The following is a 27732-nucleotide window of genomic DNA, read 5'->3' on the forward strand; positions in this document are numbered from 1 at the left end:
TTATCCTAATTTTTCAGGCTCAAAAAAACTATTGTTTACTTTTTTAATAGAAGCTAAAAAAGGAAGCAGTTAAATCCTATTTAAGGTAAAACTTAATTTTACTTAAAATGGTTTTAATTATATTATTTTCCCTTGAAAGATGCCCCCTTCAACTCAATTGTATTGCTGAAACTGTGTCAGATGCCGATTATTCAAAGGAATATTTAGGCTCCCGTGTGCAGTACCTAGTGATTCCTATGTAAGAGATTTCTTTTTTATTTTCATTATTAACAAGAGAGAGTCCAAGACTATGAATTGACAAGTTTATTTCTTGATCAGGTTGCTCCAGTTCCTCTGCTTGTCGTGCTTTAGAAACTAACGCAACATCATCTGTGAAAAGCAGCACTCGTTGGCGTCCATCCAGGAAAGACACCCAGTGTATTTGGGTATTTGCATTGTAAGGGAATTGGCCACATTCATCCTGTATTGGGGAGAAAAAAAATAGTACTTAGTAAGTCTATTACAGGAGTAATAGATGTTGCTAGATGTTTATAAGCAAGCAAGTTTACTGGCAAACATGCAAACCAGAACTCAGTATTTTTCCTATTTGAGTTTACTGCATCATACTCATTTGGTGCCTGCTGTACCCCAACATTAGAAAGAAGTTAGTGGGTGGTTCTTTTTTTTTTTTTTGAAAAGTAGGCATTCCAGCAACGTTTGTAGATGAAAATAATATTGGAAATTAGGAAGCCTTTACAACAAAACACATCAGTGATGGGGGAAGAAGATATTAAATCATATACTCTGAAATGATAAATCTACAACAATTAAGATCACTTGTCTTCAAACACAGCTTTTCCTTATTTGTTAATCAGTAAGGCAAAATTGAGATAAAGCCCTTTTCTCAAAAGCAGAAAATAATCATAAATGTAAACATAATTATACATTAAGGAAATTAGAGTCAAACCAAAACCATAGAAAATTTGACCCAAGAAATTTCTTGTAGAGTACAGCATGTTGTAACTGGTTATGGTCAGAGTTCAACTGTGAGAAACTAAACTCATTCCCAATATCACTGAAACTCAAACTTCCTTTCTTGTCCCTACTTTCGCAATTAATATTTTCTGTATTCTTACCTTAACTCTGTGCCCAGTCAACAGATAAACCAAGCTGCCTCTGAAGAGTTTAGTAAAGTGCGTGAGGGCCGCTATTTAGACAATAACACGTAGGACTTTGTTTAGGCTACATTTTAGGTGAGAAAAATCTTCTTCCAGCAATGCTTGTTTCCCCATTCTTTAATAAAAATATCTGTCCAGTGGTTATCCTATATTTACCTCTGCTTCTAGTTATAGTTTCCCTCTTTCCTTACTCATGTTCCATCTTGATCATTGTTATTTTGCCCCCACTTCACACATTTTCCTATTTTAATATTGTGTGAGTTACATAGTGTAGGGGTTTTGCCTGGGACAAGTTTTTTGGTAGCAGGGGGGCTACAGGGGTGGCTTCTTTAAACAAAAAGTGTTGCCAGAAGCTTCCCCTGCAGTTCACAGGTTTAGGGCCAGTCAATTCTAAGCTGGATCCTGCACTTGACCCAGGCCTGTCCAACTAGTGATGGAGGTAATGCCTCTGTGAATAACATATTTGAGAAGAAGAAGAAGTTGTTGTGCAGTTGTAAAATGTGAAAACATCTCTGCAGACATCAAGGTCAGTGGAGAAGGAGGGGGAGGAGGATGCTTAGGCACTGAAAAGGCTCCCCTGTGATATGTGGTGAGGACCATGGTGAAGCAGGTTGTCCCCCTGCAGTCCATGGAGGACCACCGGGAAGCAGAGACCCACTCGCAGCCCATGGAGGACCCCACGCTGGAGCAGGTGGATGCCTGAAGGAGGCTGTGACTCTGTAAGAAGTTCATCCTGGAGCAAGTTCCTGGCAGGACCTGGGAGCATGTGGGTAGAGAACAGCCCATGCCAGAGCAGGTTTGCTGTCAGGACTTGTGACCCTGTGAGGGACTCACACAGGAGCAGTCGGTACCTGAAGGACTGTTCTGGTGGATGACCCATGCTGGAGCAGTTCGTGAGGAGCTGCAGCCCATAGGAAGGACCAACACTGGAGAAGTTTGTGAGGGACTGTGTCCTATGGGAGGGACCCCACAGTGTAGCAGTGGGAAGTGTGAGGAGGCCTCACCCAGAGAAGCAGCAGCGGTACACTGACCACAACTCCCATCCCTCATCCCCTGCGCCACTGTGGGGGAAGGAAGTGGAGCCCTGGGAAGAGGGAGGGCTGGCGGAGGTGTTTTTAAGATGGCTTTATTTCTCATCTCTCTGCTCTTATTAACCATTTTTTCCCTAAGTTGAGTCTGTTTTGCCCATGACACTAATTGCTGAGTGACCTCTCTGTTCTTATGTCAATTCAAAAGCCGTTTGTTGTGTTTCTCTCTCTCTGCTGTCCTGTTTGGGAGTGGGAGTGATTTTATGACTTGGTGGACACCAGGCTAAACCACCACACATACATACACTGAAAGAGGTCTTAGTGAGTAACTCAAGAGCTTTATGTTCCATGCAAGTATTTCCCATAGGAAGTCACAGTCACAATAAGTCAGGGGTTTTCTCCATCTTTAGGCTACTTCTTAAGCCAACTTCAGTGCTGCTAGAAAACTGGTGAATCATTCATCCTCTGTACTATACAACTACAGCTCATACACTTTACCCTGCTTTCATATCCAAGAAAATCACGTAGAAAATGCAGGTTGGAGTTTGTGTTTATATAATTGGAGGACTGAGCATCTAAAATGGTGCCACTTGAGAGCAGGGCCAAAAGCCTCTTAGCATTCAAGACAGATGCAAACTTACAAGAAGCAGCTTTCTCTCAAATAGGTTTTATCACGTTACAGCCACAGATTGGCTCATTATTTATTTCTCCCCTTCTGAAATTTACCTTAAGTAAGTCATGTTCACCAAAATTTTGGCAGTAGCCCCAAGTCAATTTTCTTGGTTTAGTCGGATCTGTCCATGCAAACAGACATACTTGTCTTGGTTTCAACTCCATTTCCTCTTGTAATCCACTGTAGTTTAAAAGAAAAGGTGTAAAATGACTGCATTAAGACCACTGACTGAACTGCTGTAAGCTATATACTGTACCTCTCCAGTCTCCTGGGGTGAGGCACAAAGGGCCTAGGCAAGTCCAGTCATAGCTGGAACTAAGATCTAGACTCCCACTTTCTCAAATTACCAAGACTGTTTAAAAGTAGACAAAGTGCTTCATTAAGAGAACAGGATAAAGAAAAGGGATTTTTCCGTTTTTCAAGGTACCACAATGGTAAAAGATAACTACTTTCCTCACAAAGGATACCCCCTGGTTGAACAACTAACAGTGAATTGTTTCTTTCACATACCTCTGTTTATATCTGAGTGAGTCCCACGAAGTATGGTTAACAATAAGAGCTGGAGCAGCTCCCTCATGGTAATCCGAGAAGCTTATGAGAGTAGAATGCTCAGAAACATTCACATCTACTAGTAAGCCTCCATTCTGGAGAGAAAGTTAAACAAAGTTCAGTATTTGTTCTGTGCATAAATTTAAGTTATAACAGACTAAATTGATATTTTCAGATCAGTTTTTCAATAGACTCTTACAAATGGAAAAAAGCAAAGGCAACCTACATTACCTAGTAACAGTAAACTCAAATATATTGGTCACTGACTTCAGACAGACATCAGGAGCATCTAAAAACATCATTTAATTTAAAAATGTTATAATTCCAATATAATTTTTTCAGTTAAGAATTACTTTTAGCCTATTAACAAACATCACTAAGCAGAAAAGCTCCTTTGATTAAACCTCTACAGAAATCATCATCTTTTTTCTAATGGCTTTCAAGATCCTGCTTTCTTGCAATACATTTGCAACATATTTCCTAGATATATACAGCACAATTTTTCACATGGGAATATACATAGCAGGTATCTTCACTTTCCCTTTTGGATAGTCTTTTCAGGTAGCTTTCTCAAATGCTTGTTTAGCAAGTTGACATTTTTGCTATGCTGTACAGTCTGGAGGAGAGGTAGGAGGAAACACATCTACCTTTGAGAAAGATCATCTCTGAGATTCTCCAGATCACTTTGGAGGGATATGAGAAATCATGTTTAGCACTCTACACAGTATTAGTAAAACCTCACAACATAAGGGAGAGAGGATTCTCTTGCAAAGTTGAGCCATCTACTAACTTAGAATAGTGAAGAAAAAAAAATTCATTCTAATTAAGTGCATCAACAGAACACCAGGTCATTCCTGACATCTTGTTCTGAAAATATATTTTCCAACTGCTTCAGCCAACTTGGGAGAGCTAGATTATGCTCACAGACACTTATTTCAACTAATTACAATAAGCATTATCTCCAAAGACTTGTCTGAACATGCTACATTTATATGCACGTTCCCTAATACTAGGCTAGGGTGAATTCTGAAATAATTAATATTCTACTAACCGAATCAAAAATTGTTTTAGCAATGCACAGTGTGTCTCCAACACATCCTAGCTTATCAACAAAAAATACATTCTACTTTAGGACAACTATTTAAACAAACCAGAGACATCTAAGAAATGTCCTCTGCAAAAGAACAGATGTTAAAGGTTAGTATAGCATTTTTCATGTAAATAGAGCTGTTTAGCTTCCTATAAGCTTGTCAAAACTAAATCAACTTGAATGTTTCACATAGCCATGAAAACAAAATTGCAAACTTGATTCACAACCTTTTTTATGCAACAGAACTGAAGTGCAGTGCACCAGTATCTTAAGGCACAAGGTTTCTATCTTGATGATCTGGGGGAGACAAGCTCTCCTAAGTTCAATAGCATAATGCTAAACTGGAGTATTAAGAACAGACAACACAAAGCAATCCTCACCAATTCTTCCAGCCTCAGCAGAGTACCATTATCCTGGGCTTTAAACAGGAATGGTTTGGATGACTTTTCATAGCCAACTACTCTTACACAGAGTTCACCAGATGAGTTTTCAGGCCAAAATGGAAGACACTGTAAAACAGTTCACATATGTTCAATATAGCAAAGCCAACAGTAAAACAGTCTTGTTACTAAAACTATTTCAAATGCTTTAGTTCTTATTCCAGTATCTACTGATGAACATCTCATCTACATCTAGTAAATTATCTAAAAACTGAAGAACTTGATTAACCCAGAGCAAATGCAACCCGTGCAGTTCAAGTTGTCAGGAGACACAAAGTATCTACATCATGTCATCAGAAATGAGAGATCTTCGAAGAGAACTTCTTTTTCCTGAAGTGACAGCTAGAGACCAATTGTTTGTCCACAATATCCAAAGGAAAAAATCTGAAACATTACCTCTGAACTCAAGATATAACTCCATTTATTAGTTGGAAAAGAGCCATTAGGACCAATTTCTCCAACTTCTAGTTCCAGAGAAGATTTGTTGGCTATTGTGTAGAATGGAGTGAAGGTAACTATCCTGGTAAGGTTAAAACTGCTCATTTTGATGCTAACTCCCACCTGTTGAACAAGGACAATTTGAGAAAACAATCAACAAATCAACAAAAAGCTTTAGAGAAGTCAGGAAGGAAAAACAGAAAAGGCAACATTACTATAATTACAAAAGTTAGCACACAACAGTCTTGTTCTGAACATCTGTAATAAAAAAATCCAAACAGCATGCAGTAAAAAACAGTGAACCATGCAAGAAAATTAACACTACAGGAAAGAGATAGTAGTATACTGTAGCTGTAGCATTTGTGTGCAAAACAGGAGTCCCTCCACAGTAAGTTAAGACAATCTAAAATGATCATATCATCATAGATCAGGTAAAGAATATATGAAAATACATCTCCACACATATCTGTGGTTATTATCAATTGTATTCTTTATTCTGCTTAGTTGTGGAAATGTAGTCTTAGACAAGGCTGCTGAGTGAAGACCTAAACGCTTGCCAAAAATTATGAATTTTTAATGTGAACTCTTTATCTCTACTATGCGAGTTCACCATGGTATTTTCAAACAGCTTAGCACTACGTATTTGTTATATAAACCACATATTTATGAATTACACTGAAACTTCTGTCAGTGAAACTATTTGTTATCAGATGTAGACCTCAATTTCTTGGGCATAAAAAGATAGTACCATACACGTTAAATGTTTCTATGATTTAAAAGTAGTTTAAGTAGTGAAAGAAAGGCCTTAAAGAAAAAAAAGAACTCAAGCCAAAAGTACTCCAAGAAAGCTCCACAACACAGAGAAAACTATCTTACCAGATATTCCATGTTATTAGCTGAACACCTGACACATCCATAACTTCCTACGGTATCAAGGGAAAAGCTACTGGACCAATTGCTAGTTGAAATACATAACTGGATCTACATACAAAAAAGACCAACATAGCAAAAACTTCAATAAATTTGTTTTAATTGTCTAGTTCATGTCACATGTAGCAGTATGAAGATAACACAAGTACTTTTAAAACCTTCTAAAAGTTAAGACAAGCTTAAGCATGAAGTATCACTATTCATACTCTTGATTTATTAGTCTGTGCCCAAGTTCTAGGAAAGACATTACAGTAAAAACTAGCAAAATAAAGGAGTCCTCATCAATCCCTATGTTCATGAAGAGTTACACTCAGATGGGAAAAAGAGCAACACTTTTGCAGTGCTTCATGAACTTGTAGAGAGTGGAAGAAAAACAAAGGTACACTTTGTCAAAACTGCTACTTCAACCATTTCTTCAACTATCATATGAAAATATGAAAACATACATACTACTGTTGAAAACATATGTAAAAACAAAGAAAGGCCACCTAAAAAAAAATCCTCTACTACTACTTAGTTTTAATAGGGTATTTGCATGGTCAAATTAAGTCAAACCAAAAGAAGTATGTTTAACATAGGACAGAATATTAGCATTGTGCATTTCACAAGTCGAAGTACCTAGTTAAGCAAAATGTAATTCTGTGATTCCTCTTTTTTCAATGGAAAAGACCTACATAGTAAGATTCAGAGCTGCCTTCCTTTTGACTATAAAGGAAGTCCACATTCTTATCTATCTACAATAAATTCATCTCCCCAAGAAAACAGTATCATTAGCCAGCTTCTGGCCAGGATAATAGTTAGGCAATGGGGTACAGTGCAAGACTTGGGAGAAGTTGCAATAGACTTTCTCTACCTGCACTTGCTTCTATTTATTTCTAAAAGTATAATTAACAAGCAGAAAGCAGCAGTCAAACGAAAGCCAATATATCTAAATACTACCAATGAACAGGTCTCAAGACAAAATGTGTACATGTGCACATGGACTTTTGTCTCAGAGGAGGAATTTAAACCACCACCACAACCATCTTCTAAAATAAGCATACCTTGTTTTTACTAAAAATATTCTTCTTTTTAAAGGAGAACAAAACAACATCTCTGTAGTCTGCTGGATGCTTAACATGAGTGTCTTCAGCTTGATACTGGAGAACACGGGAAGTCTTGTTGATTATCCAATAAGGACTGAACACAGACAAGACCATACGGCTTCCAATTCGCCTAGTATGGATGGAAATATCGACTGTCATCACTGCTGCAGAATGTGATGTGAAACATACAGAAAAAAATTCAGGCATCCCATCAAAAATTTTAAGGTGCCCATGCCAGTCTTTGCCTTGATATTTCATCAACACAAGCTCCATTATTTCTCCATTGATTCTTGAATGATGAACATCTGCAGCGCTTCCTTCTGTCAATTCCTGGGCTTCTGCTGTTCCCTGGAGCAAAATTTAAAATTTTTATGCACATATTAATATAATGGAATATATCTCCTAATATATAAATCAGTATTACATACATTTTAATATTTTTTAAAAATAAAAAGTTTTAATATATAAATTTCAGGTATTTGAAACATATTTTATTCTTCTCTTGTAGGATGCACGTTTCAGATATCTCAGTACCACAAGTACCAATCTTGAACCACTTCAATTTGAACAATTTGAGACCAATTGCACGTTTCTAGCAGGACAGTAAAGATTGTTAAACTCTGGATTTCAGGAAAGCAAACAAGTTCCAATGTATCCCCCATCTCTGTTCCCTCGCTTCTCTATGACTTCCAACTGATTTTGACAATGGGTTCTTATTTGTATACTTACAATATGGGGTGCAACACTGAACTAAATTGTGCTGCAGATGACTGCTACAGTCAGGACTTTTCACTGTTCATTAAAAAACATCCAAGGCAAAAAGCCAGCAGTTGTGCCATACTGTTTGACAGCACAGCTTTCCTCAGGCAGTAAAATCCTACCACAGCTGCTTTCTTAATTTTTACTGAGAAATAGTGTATTTTCCTGTGTTGAATAGTGTGCAGGCTTGATTAGTTTGATGGGTGTGACAACAAGCACATGCATATCTACAGGAACAGTGACTTCAGAAAACAGATTTGAATTACTAGTACCTAGCTACACAATCATGGCAGCAGCCTTCTGCTTTACATCCTGTGACTGGAGCACAGTGAAGGTAAGGAAGAGAGGAAGGAGTGTCGTTAGGGTGTTGGGCGGAAGTAAAAGAAAGATATAAACAAAAGCCACAGCTAGTTATGCACATAAGACAAAATGGAATAAAACTCTAAATCCTCACACCTTTTCTATTTACTAAAATCTCTCAGCTTTCATGTAGATATACCAGATACTGAAAATAATGAAAGAACAGCAAAAAAGTCTGTGCAGCATCCCACAAAGAAATCTTCCAATTTGTGCAAGGGAGACCTCACAACCATCCTCATTAAAGAATCTGTGTCAGAATGGAGAAAAATTGTGTTTTCTACATTGAAGAAGAGATCTGGAAATTTGAGATGCTTTTTTGTTATGTCTCTCCCCGTTATATAAAACACATCTTGCAAAACACCAACAGAATATAAAAAACAAAGACAAATCCAGTATAGGATTCATATTTAAGGAGAATTAGCCAAGTACATCCAAATTAAGTGCAATTAATCCCGAAAACTCTGAGAATCAATCAACTGATCCACTCATTTACAACAGAAAATCCAAGAAACAACATTACACTTTACATTCCGCTTTGAAGTAAATATAGTCCTACTTAAAATCAAGTAAAGGATTTACAAATAAATCCACAAAATAACTTACCTCAAGTAAATATCTCAAGGAGTATGGTAAGAGATTCCTCACAGTCAGTGTAGGGTAAAAGTGGATAATGTAAGCAGGATCCCACTCCTCTCCATAAGCTGAAATAAAACTCAGCTCATCAGGTACTGCTGTTGAGCTGATGACTAGAGGCAAGTAATTTGTCTCGGTGGCTGGGCACTGTAACAAGCACTTTACTTTATTGCTTCTATGTAGCTCTTCTCTCCAGGCAATATAAGTTGTGGACTCTTTAAACTGACCTTCTAATGTTCCTGTTGGTCGAACATAGAGATGACACCTATGGCAAGAAGACAGGTAATGGTATGCAACAGCTTTACATTGACAGCTAACTTCATCCACTTTAAAGTAATTGCTAGCATTCTGAAGGGCTTTTGCAGCACTCTAATTGCCTAATAAAGGCAGCATTTGGAGTTTTTAGCCCAGTCAGGAAGAGTTCCAAGTGCAAATTCCAGCTTCCACACTAATACTGTATTTGTTCATCTGTCTCAAAAAGACTAGTCCTACAGAACCAAAAGAATGTACCTGTATGAATGTAACGGAACATGAAATTCCTCTTCTGGCTTGGATACACCAATTGGTTCCAGCGACTTGGAGTCTCTAGCCAGTTTATAGATCATAAATGGGATTGAGAAATGGTTCTTGATCTAGGATCAAATTGTATAATTTTCATTAAATGTCTACGTTATAAATTTCTGAAGGAAAAAAGTATGAAGAACAACAAAGAAAACCAAAATTAGTAGTCTTAATTAAATTTCTCTGGAAAACAAATTTCTATCCATCAGTCAGAAATACAGCTTCGAAGGAGAACAATAAGTAAGCACATGCGAAAAATATGATACTTTCAAGGTCCATGAATTGAAAAAAATGCTTAAAATGCTACATCATGTAAGAAGTACATATTCCAACCTCCGTGTTGAGGATATCAGAAAGCCAAAAGTCTAAAACAAACCCCAAAGTTTCCATTTTTCAGGAAGATATATATACAATATGGATAAAAATTCATGTAGCAAACAGAGTTAAATAGTTAATGTCCTGCCTTGAAGTAATTTTCTAAAAAAGGATGAGCTCAATAAGGAAGAAAAGGAAAGTCACTCCTACAGGAGCACAGCTTTTATTTCTTTGGTGTTTTTTTTTTTTTTTACCTGCAGAGGAGATCGTATAGCAATAACCTTATTTCCTTCTGTAGCATCTATCTGTACAATGATCGAGTCTGAACGATCAGCAGGAACGTTTCTTACATTGTACAGTCGTCGACCTGGTTTGGCTACGGGAATATTTACCACTTCTTCATATCCCTGAAGTTCTAATCCACAAAAATACAAGAAAAAAAAAAAATCCTATTTAGACAAAACAAATCACGTGGTCATTTTCTATTTGAACAATATTTCAACTTCTCTAAACTCAGCAATAACCAAGATCAAACCAAATAACCAAGATCTGTAAGATGGTCTACCAAAGACTCCACTAGAATGTCTACCATTTCTTCCAAAGGGGAAAGAAAAATATTGTACTTTTTGTTCTCGGAAAAACTGGAGAGAAGGAATTTTACATCTTTTTAAGAAGTCCAGTATTTGGCGCTTTTTAACTGCCATCAGCATTGAAAAGTAGTTTTAACATAGAGTACATCACCTGAATTTTTAATCACATTGAATCTAACCATGTTGACTCCCCCATCTCCCTGTTCTCAACATGTCATAACACTAAGTATTCAGTAGCATATTACCTAAATTTAAAGAGAAGACGGAACTTTCTTGTCGGTACAATGCAGATAACTTTCCTCGTTGGGGTGCTTCAAAAACAGAGTATTCCAGTTCCATGTTCTGACCAATTTCTACATCATTGATGTTTTCTTTTTCTACAGAACCAACTATCCGGAAACTGGAGCTAGGAAACACTTTGAGAGGGACACCGAGGGCATTTTTCACTATGAAAGGTGCTGTCTCTTTAAAGGAATAGTCAAATGTGGATGCAGTCCCCTCTGAAAATGCCTGTAATGAACAACAGATATATAATAAATCACACAAATAGCCACAAATACATAAAGGCTTTAAAAGACAGTTTTTAGCAGCTATTGTTTTCAAAAAAAAACCCCCAAAAATCATAGCCTCATCTATGCTTTGTATAGTAGTATTTCAGGGAAGTAAAGGTTACTTGTAGCAAATGTCATTATTCTGCAAACTACAGCAAATGTTGATGCTACAATAAGCATTCATATTTTTAACACACTGGACATTCTACCTCTACAGTTTAAAGGCAAATCATAAAATGCACAATTTTCTTAGTATTTTATTAGGAGAAAAGAAGTTGTTAATGGAAGAGAAGTACATTTCTCTTTTACTATTTCAGAAAAAGGACTGTAGGAAATAGCTGTTCATTGGAGTTTTACTTTCATTCACTCTGCTTGGAGGGCTGTTCCTGAAGTCCTGTATAAGCACATTTGTTCTTCTGACACAGAAATAGCTTCTTTCAGAAGCTAGCATCACCTTTTTCTTAAACATAAAGGATTAATCACAGTAAAACTCCTCAGCCCTGCTAGATAATATTTGTTAGAGCTGCAAAAAAAAAAAAATCTCTATGGCAGCATAGAAACATCTAAGAAAAAAAAAAAAACAAAAGTTGAACTTCCTACAGAACCACGTAATTTGGCACCCTATGCACATCAGGATTACCTTGGCTAAATTACTGAAAACAGCAAGACAGCATTTGGATATTGTTATATTCATCGTATCCTTCGAAGAGATGTTAACTGCAGTTTGTGGCTCAGGAAGAACAATGAAATCATCCCCAGGCATCAAACTTCTCTCTTGGACAGGGTTAGTCTTCATCTAAAACAAAACTTTCATTAGGCAATTATAAATTATATATAAAATATAATATATATATTATAATTATATAATTATATAATTATAATAGATTGCTTCTATTTTAAACGGGAAAACTTGACCTTGGTACACTTGACAATTTCACCAAGGGAAGGAAAAACCTGCTTTACTTTGTCAATCTCAGACATCATACACAAACACAGCAAGTTTATACCAATACTGAAGCCAAGCTAGTTATTTTCTTCCCTCTACATACACGGAGTTTTTGCCCATGCACTGGATAATTAACATTATTCCGAAAGGCTTTAATATGTCTAAGGACTGATTTTTTTTTTTAAAGGTGAAACTGCAAAGCAACAGCATTCAAAAGGTCACTGTTCTGTTAAAAGTTTAACATAAGAAATAGCTGTCTACTCAACTATCTCACATAGTTTCAAATATGTTTACATACTTCCAGCTTCAAACTCCATTGCTTTTTTCCTCCTGCAACTCGTTCAATAAGAGGTTCCCACACTGCATAGGTTTCATTGTAATAATGTACCTAAATAAAGAATCAAAATCAAATAAAGTATCTAAAAATAAAGAACTGAGTGCCTTCCAATAGCATTTAGCATAAAAAAACGTTAAATAGGAAAAGAATCAATCTTCATTTCACATTTTAGAGGTTTAGCATTAACTTTTAATGGCATAAAAAATTAATAGAGAAGTGTAATATACCATACATCTTCAAATACACTTGGCTTGCTTTAGAGTAACCAGACAGTCTGATAACTGCCTATCTTTTTAACACCTTTGCTTAATACAATGTGATCTCCGTCTTCTCCTATCCTGTTTGAGAGAATGACTTTGATATCAGAAACTTCAGTGTCTCAAGTACTTTACTGTCCTACGAAATAATAATTAGTTTGAGTCAATTTTAGTCTAAATTTCACCCACCAGAACAATTAATCTCACTCCTAGCTAAACCACAAGTTTTCACTTGCCTTCAGCCACTGCAAATCTGAACAGAAGTTGTGGACCAAATAGTTCTGGACATTCACTCTGAGCTACCTTCCTCATTCTTCTCCCCTTCTGGAACCACAGTGCCTTCCACAGCTGTATATGATTAGGCATGCATCTTTCATATTCATATGAAAATTCATATTTCATATTCATATGATACACATATCTAGCAATGAAAAGAGGCTACTTGAATATCCAGTATGGAATGTAGTACGAGGCTTTGGTAAAAAGACAAAATATAACTGAGATGTAATTAACCTATTGGACAGAGTAGCTGCACATTTGGTCGGATGAAATTTTAACATGCTGCCACTGTAAGAGATTTACTCCATCTTAGAATTTACCATATCTTGAGGAAAAGAGCTGTAATAGCTGGCAAAATTAATATGGTGTGATTGCAATCCAGGACGCAGAGAAGATTCTGAGGAAATAGTGTAACTTCTGTCTTACCAATAAACACAATGCTAGACAAATAAAAAAAGGTGGGCAATAAGAGTTAAATATGAATATTCAACTAACCCAAACTCATTGTTCATGCAGCAAAAAGTGAATAGGCAAAAAAATACTAGAGAAATAGAGAAGACTGGATTATTCCACAGTAGCAATTGCCATTAAAACCTACTGATTTCAGTTTCTCTAAAAAACACATTATGCTTTGTGTTGCATACAAAGATGCATATCATCTTTGCCTGACTACTAAAGAACTCCTAACAGCATTATAATTTAAATCTATTATTAATTTAGCACATATAAAGAGTATCTGAAGTTACTTGAGTGTCACAAAATGTGCAGAAGTGTCTTAAACTGCTGACAACTTGATTCTACATACCTCCAGTGACATATCAGCAGTGAGCTCCATCAGCGAAGACCAGTTTTTAAGGACACCTGAAAACATAGATTCTACTAACAATAAAGGGACAGTACGATGTCCCAGACCACATTCTAAGGTGATCTGAACCGACTTCACTACAACGTCGAATTTCTCTTGTTTCAGAACATGTTCACGGTCTTTAAAAGTTTCTGTTGCTTCTGTGGCTATATCAACACCAAGAAACCAAGCATTACACTCGTCTACAGGCTTCACTTGCCACAAATTCTCAGAAACTTCAGTTGCTCCTTTAGAATCCTCCTCTGCTGTTTTGGGTTTTACAGCAGCCATAATGGTCATCACAGTATTCAGAATTATTGGAGAAATCTTGAACAAAGAAAAATGAAACCTTTATAGCTCAAAATATTTTAAAACTGATTAACATACAAAATATATGATAAATGGAAAAGGTAAATAACTCTTAGTTCTTCATACAGGTACAAAGTATTAAATGCCCCTAGAGGAGATGCAACTTGAATTCCAAGACAAAGATACAGAATCCATTTGTGGATCTCCTCTTATTTCGCTTTCCTACAAACTTTCCCAATGCCTCTCTCACAACCCCACAGACTCAAAGAAAAAAATTCTCAGATTGGAATTTCACTTTTACTGATACATGGTACTCCCCTAACAGCAATTAATATCAATCTTTTCTGTACTATATTGTAAAACATACATTTTACATACATACAACATAAAAAACCCATTTATTTTCAGATCTTTAAGGTGTTCAAAAAAGTATGTTTGCAGAGCTATCTACATCTAACCTACTAATTGAAATTAGCAGTACAGTACATCTGTCAAAAGCTTTTTGCTTTAGGGTCAATGTACAATTGCTTACAGTTTAAGACTCCACCGCTGACAAGCTGTTTCAGATCAGAAATGCAAATTCATGAACTTTCTTGAGGACAATTAGCAACTTACATTCGGAAAAATCTTAACTATAGACACAATTACTAATTTACCTATGAACAACAAGGTATTTCACATGGTATATCATTCTGGAAATCATGGTAACAGCCTTAAATATACATGCACTTGTGTGTGCTCCTGCCTATTAGTCTCTCTGAAGAGAAAAATAGTGGTGGTGGCAGAAGGGGGAAGGATTGTTTCATAAATACGGAATAAATTGTTGGAGGAATTATAGTATTTTAATTATTTCAATTAGTCCTATTTTTGTCAACAGATTGCCAAAGCAACCAACACATGACAAATTTTTCCAGCAAAGCAGATCTGAAATGGATCAAGGTCTATTTCCGCAATTAAACATATGGGGAAAGAGGAAACTGTGAAGAGCAATACACGGGTCTAAAACACACCTGTTCTTCCAAAAACATGTTCAATAATCTTACCTTTATAGTAAGTTCTTCTATGGTTACCACCACAGTTTGTAACCCTGAGACATGCATCATATTTTCCATGACCAAAGAACATGGTCGTAACACCTGAGTGGAAAACATAGTTTGATTATTCACGTAACTCACACAATCTAATCTTTTCATAGGATCTTGTAAATCCCATAGGCCAAAGGGATGCTGATTTCATAAAATAAGAACATGTTCAGAGTAACAGCATTTCTTCCAGAGACTTACAGTGCTTCATTCCAAAGCAATTTTGTACTGGAAGGTTAAGAGTAAGTGAAATAAAAACTTTTGACATAAGGCTTAAAAAAGAGATAGTATAAAAAACTGAACACACAGATACACTGATGGTATAGTCAAAGCACTACTGAAGCTTTAAGAAAATTAAACACATAAGGAAAGATACCATGTGTAAGATGAATCACACAAGCCACCTTTGTTGGTTCAATGCTTTCTGCCAGGAGTGGGTAAACGAAGTTCCAGAAAATATGCTGCTCAGCATACTCTACTGCAACAAGCAAACTGTCAGGCAGTAAATCAAGTTGCAGAAAGGTAATCTTAGACTTCAAAACCCCTCACACAATTTCTTCACTAAGAAACTTTAATTTACAAATGAACTACACAGGTTTTAGACAGAGCTTTACATGATGAAGCGTTGCACCTACTGGTAAAAGATTCACCTTTAAATGGCACAGGTGCGCAGTCTCTTCCTTATCACCAGGATAATGATAGGAAAAGTGAATTTTCCAAGTGCTATGGATATGCTAACTGGAGGACATGTCTGTCAACAGTTCTCATTATTTTTTTTATTACAAAAAAAACCCCAAGTTTTCTTACTGTAGTAACATTCTTGTCTTGTTTTTCTTTGAGAAAGGCACAGGCCAACACTTTGAAGCCATTCACTTGAGCTGTCATCCTCTGTGCAAGCTTTCCAGATGTCAGAGAAAAGTCACATTGGAAGGAAACTTTTAAGGCAGGGGCATCAGCATTGGTCAAATTAGCAACAAATACAATTTCTGGATCCATGATCACAGCTTTTACTGTCATATTTGGCCGTACAGACATTTCTGTGAAAGCAAGTACAAGTCCCTTGAATATAAATGATTTGAAAGCATTATTATGTACATAATACCTCAACATGCATAAAAATTGCTATGAAATTTTAGAGGTACAAATGTAACAAATAGTGTTTCCATTTTTACAAGGCTACTTTGCTGAAATTGAATATCACAGTGTCCAGACATCAGCTGCAAACTTTTCAGAAGTTTTGTTTCAAAAAACAAAAAGTTTGTTACCATATTTTAACAAGACTGTTTTAGCTCTATACACTGCGGTCAACCTAAGCACTGGCTCTACAAAGTTAAATTGGAAACAGTTATCTTCTGTAACTTGGTTAAAGATTTACTAATTGAAACTAAATTAGCAATCCACAATTTGTTGTCTGAATATTCACTCAGTCTCCAAACAGAAGGAGAGAATGGTATATTTATTTCAACTAAATGCAAGATTCTCTATCATATTGATGGATGAAGACATTTTGATTCCCAATAATAGGCCGTAGAGTGAGGTGTGACCCTCTTGCACACTAGGACTTATCATACGGATCATTTGCACCTAACACTTGCTGGAAATACCAGAACATCACACCTATGCAATGGGATAGGTGTCAAAATGAGGCCTGGTTCACTACAGGAAAAAAGAATAAAGAAAAGCTAGGTATTGTGTTGCTGCCAACAACACTTCTGGGACGACTTGAGTAGTTTCTGCAAGTGTCATTTTTCTGGATTGTGTACTATCCCTCACTCACCACATGATTTGTGCTTATCTCCAACACAGGAAAAGGAAATAAAGTGAATTGCTGACATCGCCAGGGCAATTCATAAAACCTAAGGCTCACTCCTAGCACTCTGGTAAATTCCCCAAAAGAAAGGGAGGGCTGAAGGAAACCAGATATGCAATACAACCCACAAATCAGATCTGACTGCAACCCAGGCAAGCCTAGCAATCATCTAAAAGAAACAGAACACTTCATAAGTGGTCTTTTTCACCCTTGTGTCATCATGGGATTACCTTCTGCCTTCAACCAAAACCAAGAAAGCTGTTCACCAAAAACTTGGCTTTCCATAACTGAACTGAAATTATAACCTACAGTTTAAAAACACACAACTCCTAAAGTAAGGGTAAGACATTCTTTGTCAATCACCTTTGAAGAACAGGCTGTTCTTTTTACTTCCTTAACTACTATCTACACGGCATTTTTTACCCTGAAGATGCTTCTTTTTTGACATTACATGGATAAAAATCCTGTTTAGCAGGAGCGATTTTCAATGTCTTGCTTGGCTGGAGAGCACAACTCCATTACTTAGCAGAGCAGTTTTACAACTACTGCTGCTTACCACAATCCATAGTATCAATAGCCAACTTACATATTGCGAAGAATAAATTAATTTCTTAAGTCTGAGAGCAACTTAATTACTTATTTTCAGTAAGCAGTGTGTAAAGGAGGGGAGTGGAAATCAGTTTTACAGACCTGTTTCTGGCTTGGATTTCCCAGAAGCAACATGCTTTAATTGGAATTGTGCAGATCTTTCAGTTGAGGTTGCTGGCATCGAGTTAAGGAAAAAATCTGCTACCGTCAACAAAAACTCCACACTGGCACACACATATAGCTTGTCAAGGACAGTAACAACTTCACTTCCATTTTTATCCTGCTTGTAGCTTATATCTATCATAAAACTGTCATTTGTGTCATCTTTCTTGTCTATCATTCTGGAAAACAAGTTTAATAATAAATATTTCCAAAATCATGAACAAATAGATCTATAGAAATGAGGACATCTAAGTATTGCCATTTTTTCTCCCCATGTATTTATAAAGAAGAATTACAACATAAGTAATCACTGTTTCCTCTAGAAATAAGAAGATATAGACTTCTCTAACAGAAGAATAGTTTCAACTTAAAACTTGTGCGCTATATTTTTGGAAATACATATGTAGCATGTAACAATCCGACTAAAATTTCAGCGCATTGAGGCTGGTAGACTCAAGTCTCACATGTATTTTTTTTGCTTTGCTTTGGATAACCTGTGAAACCAACACATAAATGAAGAAACTTGCTTAACATTATTAAAAACACATCATCCACCGCTTTAGTGCACAGTCTAACAGGCAACAATTGATAGTACCACTAAGTTTTATCAATTCTCATGTAAAGCAAAGTATAGAACAAGAAGTAGATGTTCTCAGAAGTTGTACAGATTTTCTTTCATTTCTGATGCACTCAAACTTACCTTGCAGTCACATTCTGAATGCCTTCTCTGAGATCATCCAGGGTACATGCCTTGAGTTTAATATTAATATCCATTGAGCCATCTGAAAGCATATTCCCTGATGATGCCATAAGATGCAGCCGGAGCTCACCAAGGCGTAACTTGTCAGTATGCAGCGAAAGCAGAGACTTCTGCATAATGAGACATAGCAAGACTAGTTATCACAAAGTAATACATGTTTCCCTTGCTGCTAGCCACACACATTTTGATCCACGACTTGAAGGATCTCATTAGCCTGTTGCTGTTATCAGTCTTTCAATCACACCAATTAGTCCAATAAAAACACTGAGCAAACAGAAAAGTTGTTCAGAACAAGATCTGAACTCTGAACCTCCTACCAGAGGATCCTTCCACTCCCATTATACTAACTCATTTACTACCAGCACCTCAGCAATAAGTGGAATAAGTCACAGGAACAAGTTAATGTTGTAGATCTTTCACTTCTGTTCACTACTGCTTACAACTCAGGAATATATGAGAGAAGCATCAGCCATATACACCTTGGATCTGCCTACATCATGCACAGAACTAGCATCACCTAGGCTATCAATTCCTGCTTTTCAAGTTTTCATTTTTATTTGCATAACTGGAATCAAGGCTTGAATGGCCAAACTAAATGCTAGGTAGTTTTGGTTGGTTAGTTTATTACTTTTGTGTGAGTGTGATTTCTAGAAATGCACTTACATCCTTCAAACTAAGTACATTCTCTGCCCATAAGACCTCAAAGTTTCAGGATGAACTGCATAAGCTCAGTAAGACAAGCATTACAAAGCCAAGACAACTAACAAAACTCTTTTACTATCCTGAGTTCTGTCCATGTGAGAAGCTTGATTTGCCCACCCCATCTGTATGGTAAAAGCTTTATCACAAACCTGATTCATATCACTATTGTAGAGAGTTACTGAAAGTGACTCAAAGTTAAAGTCAAATTTAAGCGTTGAATAACATTCTGCAGAAGACTCAACTGTAGAAACACTTTTTTGTCCAAAAGCAAGAAGAGGCTCTGTCAGTGAAAAGAAAATATTTTTTACATTTCTTTAGAATACTGGCCTTGGGGTTGACAAACTGATGAATCAGAAAAAACACTCTACAAAACAGTCCATGTACGTGCATATGTTCTTACTTGTAATTTTCAGGTACACAACAAACAATTAAGGAAAAGTACTTTAAGAAACAGAATTAATTTATGCACATTTAAGTGTTTCAGACAAATATTATGTTTGAATTTGCAAATTGCCCGCCACCTAAATACTTGCACCTTTTGAATTGAACATACCCTCACAGAGATCAGATTCATTTGGAGCTTTCCCTTTTTTAAGTATCTGCAAATCTTCAATGTTCACTTGCACAGCATTTGCCTGGGTAGAAGCCCCTCCAAGGTTTTCAAGTAAAATTTTCATGACAACAGTTAGATCATCTTCACTAAGCGCAATCTGTAAAGTGACAAACCCACAACTTCATTTTTGGTGACAGTATTTCCAACACAGTAGGCAAATGTTGAGAAGAAACAATATGCTGCTTCCACCATAAACAAGCTGTCTAGTCAAAATGATCCTGGACAAAACACCCTAAGTAATTTGCCTGTTTTTTTAAAATTATCATTTGTTGCTCCTTAAGAAGAGGACTTGCAACAAGAACTGACACTCAGCATGATAAACACTTTCCAGTCTTGAAAAGGTTCTTCAGCAACTAAAACTAACAGTAACTGATCATAGAATCATAGAATAGTAGGGGTTGGAAGGGACCTTTAGAGATCATCTAGTCCAATCCTCTGCACAAGCAGGTTCACCTAGATCAGGTCACGTAGGAACATGTCCAGGTGGGTCTTGAAGACCTCCAAGGAAGGAGACTCCACAACCACTCTGGGCAGCCTGTGCCAGGGCTTCCTCACCCTCACAGTGAAATAGGTTTTTCTTACATTTAAGTGGAACTTTTTGTGTTCCAGCTTCATCCCGTCACCCCTTGTCCTGTTACTATCTACCATAGAAAAAAGGGATGTCCCAACTTCCTGACACCCACCATTTAGATATTTATAAATGTGAATAAGATGTCCCCTCAATCTCCTCTTCTCCAGACTAAACAGCCCCTGTTCCCGCAGCCTTTCCTCATATGAAAGATGCTCCAGTCCCCTGATCATCTTGGTGGCCCTGTGCTGGACTCTCTCCAGCACTTCCCTGTCTCTCTTGAGCTGAGGAGCCCAGAACTGGACACAGTACTCAACTGATGATCCTAAGCACTCCTTAACAATTCCATAATCCAGAAACATAACAAGGTAACATTAAAGCCAAGACAGACATCATGTATGCTAAAGCACCTGTCATTTAGTAGACCTTTAAAGCGTTAATGAATCTGAATCATGAAACGTGACTATGAAAAAAATAAGCAGTAGTAAGTGAAAAAATGCAGTCACTTAGCCTATAGTACATATTGTTAGAATTTTTTTTTACTTTTATTTTTTGTTGCTACTCCTTCAATACCTTATTCTCTGTGCTTCACTATACTACATTTGGTCACAGCATAGACACAGCAATTAAATAGGGCTCGCAAACAACTAAAAGGCCCCCCGGTCCATTTTTACCCACTTTAAACTATATGGTTAATGTAGGAAAATATAAAGTAAAGCCTTCCCTCTGCAAATACACCTCTAATCATTTTGAACTGTAGGATCTTAGAGATCCACATCTACCCTTTTCATTTCTAATAAATCTACCAAACAACTCAAATAACCTAAATATTAGAGATTAAAGAATTCTGAATGTTTGATCTAGATTTTAAATGCTAACAGCTAACCTCAATGACTTCACTGACTGTTGATTCAACAGAACCCCAGAAAAATAAAAATAGGTTTTATTCCATTTGCATGCAGCTACATCAAAGTCCTTCCTTATATGATATCAAAACTATTCCTTATATGATATCAAAACTATAACAGACCTATAACCCAGACAGTCAAGATAGAAGTCTTTTAACATTCTGTAAAGAATATAAATTGCAATGAGTTTACAAGCTCCCTAATTAGGCTAAGTTCTATACTGAGAATATATGTAACTTTTGATGCAGATCTGATTTGCTATGATATTACCTGCATTGGTTTTAGGTCTCCTTTGATAGCAATTGTTGGGGTTTTATGATACCAAGTTGCTGCTAAATTTCTCTGGACCAGTAAAGTTAAACTCACAGGATGCAGAATTTCAGAATCTGGTTGAGAATCTGTGGATATAATGCACCTACAGAAGACAGTGGAAGTAGCAGAAGAAACATATTTAGTAGTTGCAGAACCACAAATAATATCATAAAAATCTAGCAGAATTATGGGTATAGTTATTTTTAAATAAGTAATAACATGTGCTCACATTCAGTTAATGCACTTAAGATGAACTCAGATTCAGGTATGCACTTAAGATGAACTCAGTCACTGTCCTATCATTCCTTTCTTTCCAAGAAATTTTAGAGATTGTAGGCAGGAGTATCTACCTAAAAGCACTCCAAAACTTAGGTGGAGGGAGAGTTGTCTGGTTTTAGTATGTTTTCATCACTTATCGTCTTGAAATAACAGAACAATGCTGCATACAGAACATGGACCTGTTTAAGTTACAAACAGTTTTCACCTCAAAAAAACCCTCCATGTATACCTTGATAATTTCAAATGAGTTAGCTGCACATCCATATTGTCAATGACTGGCGGAAGAGAAGATTCATCTGAAGATGCCAGCTTGAATTCATTCTGAACTCTGATTAAGCCAAGATCAGCTACCAAAGCATTATATGAAGTTGAAGATTCAGGAACAACTATAACTGGAGCTTTCAAGTTGACATCCATTAAGAGGCGGAAGCTCTTTTTAGCGAAGTCTTTCATGCTGGAAGCAGCCTTTTCTGCTGCTTGCACAGTGACCGCAGTCAGGGCTTCTTGCGCCGCTTGGAAATTGTTTAGGAAGTTCTAGTGACAGGTAGCAAAAAAAGTAAGTTTTATAAAAGCAAATAAGCCCCACCAAAAAAAGTAAGCACTAGGCAAAAGGTAAGTTTAAGAAAAATAGGACATCTGATGCAGAAGTATGAAACCTCTAATTCAATCATGCAAGTTTCAATGAAGAAAAAGGTTAAAACTATACACAAGCTAAGCACTGCTTACCTATTTAATTTTTAGGATATTATTAAAGCTATCACTGAATTCAGTAATTGCTTTGTCATTCTTTCTCCTTATTTGTCATTCTTCTATAAAACAGTACAACTAAGTGACATTTCTTCAGCAAAATACTTCTATATGCCTGTACACTAGCTCAACACAAAGTACAGGTCACAAAGAGTTGACTACATTTTGTTTTATTAAAAAATATCAAGTAAAGAAATGAAACTAATGTCTTACCAAGAGAGACATAAAGAACTTATGTAGGTAAACTATTTGGATGCAGCCCACTTTCAGAGACATTTTACCATCAACCCTTGACATATCAGTGTAGGCCTCTCCTGCAGTAGCATCTGGATAAAGTGACATGTGAAATCTGAATACTTCATCTCCCATTATGGAGACAGCCTAGAAGATTGAATCCATAGCATCAATACTCCCAGGCAACAACATGTGAAACAACTATTCCTTAAGAAACACTTCTACCAAAAGACCAACTGCAACTGATATGGATCAGCCATACTTGGACATGTGATTCTGTGATACACGTGCCAGGTAAAAAAGGAAACTGAATCAACTATTTTATGGTGTATCTCTTCTTATTTCGTTATCTATAGTTGCTTTTATGTTTAACCTATGCTAGTCCAAATTAAAGATATCAATGTAAACATGATTAAGAAGAATTAAATATTGAATGGAAGCACATTTTGCTTGCCTGAGATACATGAAATTAACCAATGAAATTCTGCTTAATATTTGGTACATTTTATGTTACTTAGCATTATATAATACAGCAAATCAACTACAGGGTTGTCATTAAATAAGTTAAAGATCTAGGTCTTTTTGTTTGTTTACAATCTGTACAACACATCACCTTTCTATGGATTGTTTCTGGATCAACATTTGTAATTACAATGTCCTCAAGTCTGGAGAAAACTTTAATCTTTTTAGGTTTCATAGCTACAGATGCATCCATTCCTGATTTGAGACAAAAGGAAGATGACAGCAATTCATTAAAGAGCATTTATTAAGTCAATACTTTTTAAAAAGAAATATTATTTACTATTGAATATAAAGAATAAGAATGGCTCAGAATCCATCATTCTACTACATAACAACTAATGCTAACATCAAAGACAGGTCATGACATTACTACACAGGACAAATTTACCAACATAAATTGACTTTAAGTATAGAGTAAAAATTCCCAATACTAGGTAGGATCTGGCTATTAAAAAAAGGAAGCTGGTGTTATTTATAACATAGTAACTTCATTTCTTCTCTTTTTACTTCACTTATCAACTTAATTGCCTTATTTTTCTGAATCAAACATTTTCTTCCCTCACAGGCATTTTGACTGTTGAAGTACTTTAACCACAATCATATCATACAATCAAAATGTATCCAAACTTACATTACAGAGACATCTAGAGTGCACATACTAGCCTTTCAGAAGGGAATGAATGGAGGGGAATAACATATTTCTTATGTTATTCTTATAAAGCTATAACCAACTAAATATTTACATAAATATCTCTTACCTTGTATTCTAATGTGTGCAATTCTACAGGTTTGATCACACACTGTAATATTGAATGCATTCAGCTTTGCAGTGAGTTTTAATTCACAGATATCATCATACTCTGCACCACTAGACACTACAAGAGACATGTAAGAAGTTAGTTATGTCAATTTTTTAAAACAAATGTTAGATTATTTGATTTATACATATATTAACTGTTGAAAAAGCAATCTGCAGCTATTCCCTAAACGTTACTCCTAATTATTAGTCAGGATGTGAAATAAGTTTTTGATTAAGACAGTTTTCTTCTGGCACAAGAACAGTCACTAACAGAGGCAAATGGGAAGTTTTTTCACAGAATCACAGAATCTCAAGGGCTGGAAGGGACCTCAAAAGATCTTTTAAGTCCAAACACCCAGTCAGAGCAGGATCACCTACAGTAGGTCACACAGGAACTCATCCAGGTGGGTTTTGAATGTCCCCAGAGGAGACTCAACAACCCATCTGAGCAGCCTGTTCCAGTGCTCCATCACCCTCACAATGAAATGTTTTTCCTTATGTTTCTTTGGAACTTCTTATGTTCCAGATTGTACCCACTGCTCCATCATTGGACATCATTGAGAAAAGTCTGACTCCATCCTTCTGACATCCACTCTTTATATATTTGTACACATTAATGAGATCACCCCTCAGTCTCCTCCAAGCTAAAGAGCACCAGCTCCCTCAGCCTTTCATCATAAGGGAGATGCTCCACTCCATCATCCTCGTAGCCCTGTGCTGAACTCTCTCAAGTAGGTCCCTATCCTTAATACCTAGTTTTCATGTAACAGTACACTGAACACAGTGTACATTTCATTACTTGAAACGCTATCTCAGGTAAGAAATGTTTCTTTCTATATAGAGTAGCAAGGCCTATTTAGGGCTATTAGGTGAAAAAAGTTTCTGCAGCAAAAATGAGGATGCCTGCAGAACACAAAATGTTACACCCAACCACTGTAAACTCAATCCCAATAGATTTAGGCTTAGAAAATCTTGAATTTCTCAAACAACATTGGAAACACAAGAATCAACCACATAGGACCCAACAAAACATTCCTAAGGAGCTTCTATACAAAAACTTTTACTATTCCAACATTACAGAAACGTTACGAAATTAAGTCCAACATGCTTCAGTTCAAAATGAGCTCAAAAATGTTTACTTTCTTCAAGGTAAGCCCTCTTTAGAGCCTTCAGATTGGAAAGTAACCAAGTTGTTGACACTGATGCTTTGGGAAAGCTTTGGTGGTGCTTCCTGCAACATCGTTTATTTCATTTTTATTATGAAAGTCAGACCAGTACCTAGAGAAATATTATATTGAGTAAGGAGAATTTGTAAAAACAAGCAGCAGCAAAAAAATTAAACTGTGGGTTTGAGGTTTTTTTAATTAGATTATTTTCTTCCCATGTACAATTGTGCATGCCTTGTTTTCCAACCAGACTGCAATGCTGTACCTGAAATGATACCTTTTGAAACTAAAGGCTCGATACTGTTAAGCAACAAAAATATGGCCTTTCTAATACTACATTACCTGGTTTAGGAGTACTTTCTTTTTCTTGATCTTTTATTTGAGGCTTGTGGTCTGATGCTTTATCAGTACTAGGCAGACCACCTGGTGGAACACTGAATGTAAGAAAACTCATGATGGAAAGCAAAGCCTCTGTGTGAAGTACTATATCCAAACATGAAAAGATGACCTATAATGAGGGTAAGGAGACAAAGTAACACTGTTATTTAGTAGCAGTTGATTGCATTACAACCCAGAGTTACTGCCATAAAACTGAGACAAAAGGCTGGTGCTCAATCACACTGCTATCTCCTTCAACTTAACGCCATAGAAGCTCCAGAGCATGAGGGAAACTATGGAAAGAAAGTTTAAAACAGCTACAGAAGAGTGGTGCTCATCAAAAAATAGGTGTTTCACATGCTTATGCTTTGCCTGTAAGCTCTGTTGTTCTGCATTTTGTTACGGACTATTAAGCACTTTGGTTGATTGAGAAACAGGTATAGATTTATTTTAGTATAACACAACTCAAAATCTGCAATCAGAACAGAAAGCACAAGGGTAACAACTACTCTAGCCAGCATTACTTCGTAAAAGCCAGAATCAGCTAGCCAACTTCTCCTAGCCCAAGGCAACTCTTGGTAAATGCTGGGTTTACTGATGCATTACAGAATGTCGGCTCTCTTGGCCCCAGGTTGTCCAGCCACTCCAAATTCCACATACGGCTCTCAAGTAGCAAGCAGCAGCCATCACTACTATTTCAAAGAAAGCATTTTAAAGGCAAAATGACCTACTTGCTTCATAAGTCACTGAAGCCATGGAAAACTACACATGAATAGTTGCGTGATTCAAGACAGTTAAAAATAAAAAGGGACTGACTGAACTCAAAATCTATGAGAATGCTTGTTTGGTATTTTACCTCATGCCAATTTCACTGTTACAAACTTCCAAGTTCTGAAACACAAGGGCTTTGTTCCACATGTTGCTCTCACTCCAGAAATAAAATGCATCCCACAGGCCTCAGTTAGAAATACATCCATATCAATTTTAACTAGCTAAAAATGTACAATTTCTAGTTGGAAAAAAAAATAAAGACTGTAAACTCTTATGTAGGAAAAAAAAACCCCACAAACATCGTTTTCCTTCTGGATTCTCTCTGAAGTAGTAAACTATAATGCAGCAGGCTTCAATGATCAAAGAGTCAGGGTTTTGCTTTGAGCTGAAGTGGGGGTTTTTTCTCTTCAATGAGATGAGAGAAAGTGGGCAAATAACTATCTGAGAAGCTTTAAAAAAAATTAAATATATCCAGTACTTACATTGATGTTCTGTTTGGTGCTTTCATAGGTAGTAACAAAATCTGGTCCATCAGCATCAGCCTAAAGGAAGAAAAAAGCCCAAGCATGCAGTCAGACTCTACTGAATTAACTGAATTGATTGAATTCACCACACACACACAAGGATTATTCCCATCACAAAAGAAAACAAAGTGATGAAGACTGAAGTTCTCTAAATAACACACACAATCAAGGCAGCCAGAAAGAGGTATTCACAATGCTCTGCTCAGAGACATTTGATAGCATATATTTTGTGAAAATTCAGCTAGTCAGTTACAAAATATTCCCTTAACTAAGGTCTCTTTAAACTGGATCAATTTATGCTTAAGCACTTTACCAGAACAAGTGAACTTGTTTCTCCCTACAAAAATCATGTCATTAAAGATAGGAGTACGAGTAGCCTGCTAGCACTACAACATATTTCATGCAGTTTTTGAAGGATGTTTTCTTGTACAAAATAAAAGCTCAAGAATTCTAGCTACCAACATATCAGTCCTCAAATGCTAGTTTTATCTCCTGTAGAGAGTCAACTATCAATTAATAGGTGAGATTTTCTTTCCTTATATAAGTTTCATAAATGCATTAATCTGCACTGTTCACAGAGAACAACGTGTACAAACATACAGCTTCACACGTAACTTCGGTAATTAGGTTGACTTGATGCAAGCACTATAGGGAAGCAGTGAAGAATGAAATGAAA

At 36.5% G+C, this 27732-nt stretch overlaps 1 protein-coding gene across 3 annotated transcripts in view; it reads right to left on the bottom strand.

Moving 5' to 3' along the window:
* VPS13C (vacuolar protein sorting 13 homolog C) overlaps positions 1–27732 on the bottom strand; it is a 97328-nt gene that overhangs the window by 23948 nt on the left and 45648 nt on the right. For all 3 annotated transcript variants that reach the window (XM_062000380.1, XM_062000381.1, XM_062000382.1), the window contains exons 39-65: positions 27015–27074; positions 25726–25891; positions 24177–24293; positions 23510–23613; positions 22876–23043; positions 22145–22449; positions 21595–21739; positions 19789–19945; positions 19385–19515; positions 18474–18643; positions 17714–17952; positions 16021–16250; positions 15175–15267; positions 13784–14149; positions 12404–12493; positions 11800–11955; positions 10854–11118; positions 10273–10433; positions 9653–9774; positions 9113–9407; positions 7349–7738; positions 6252–6356; positions 5334–5498; positions 4878–5006; positions 3369–3502; positions 2912–3038; positions 225–460 (exon numbers count right to left, since the gene is read on the bottom strand). In XM_062000380.1, coding sequence (XP_061856364.1) covers positions 225–460; positions 2912–3038; positions 3369–3502; positions 4878–5006; positions 5334–5498; positions 6252–6356; positions 7349–7738; positions 9113–9407; positions 9653–9774; positions 10273–10433; positions 10854–11118; positions 11800–11955; positions 12404–12493; positions 13784–14149; positions 15175–15267; positions 16021–16250; positions 17714–17952; positions 18474–18643; positions 19385–19515; positions 19789–19945; positions 21595–21739; positions 22145–22449; positions 22876–23043; positions 23510–23613; positions 24177–24293; positions 25726–25891; positions 27015–27074 — 4826 coding nt within the window. The remainder of the gene's footprint in view (positions 1–224; positions 461–2911; positions 3039–3368; positions 3503–4877; positions 5007–5333; positions 5499–6251; positions 6357–7348; positions 7739–9112; positions 9408–9652; positions 9775–10272; positions 10434–10853; positions 11119–11799; positions 11956–12403; positions 12494–13783; positions 14150–15174; positions 15268–16020; positions 16251–17713; positions 17953–18473; positions 18644–19384; positions 19516–19788; positions 19946–21594; positions 21740–22144; positions 22450–22875; positions 23044–23509; positions 23614–24176; positions 24294–25725; positions 25892–27014; positions 27075–27732) is intronic.

Source organism: Colius striatus, chromosome 7 (assembly GCF_028858725.1).
Source record: "Colius striatus isolate bColStr4 chromosome 7, bColStr4.1.hap1, whole genome shotgun sequence".
In the NCBI taxonomy this organism is placed as follows: Eukaryota; Metazoa; Chordata; class Aves; order Coliiformes; family Coliidae; genus Colius; species Colius striatus.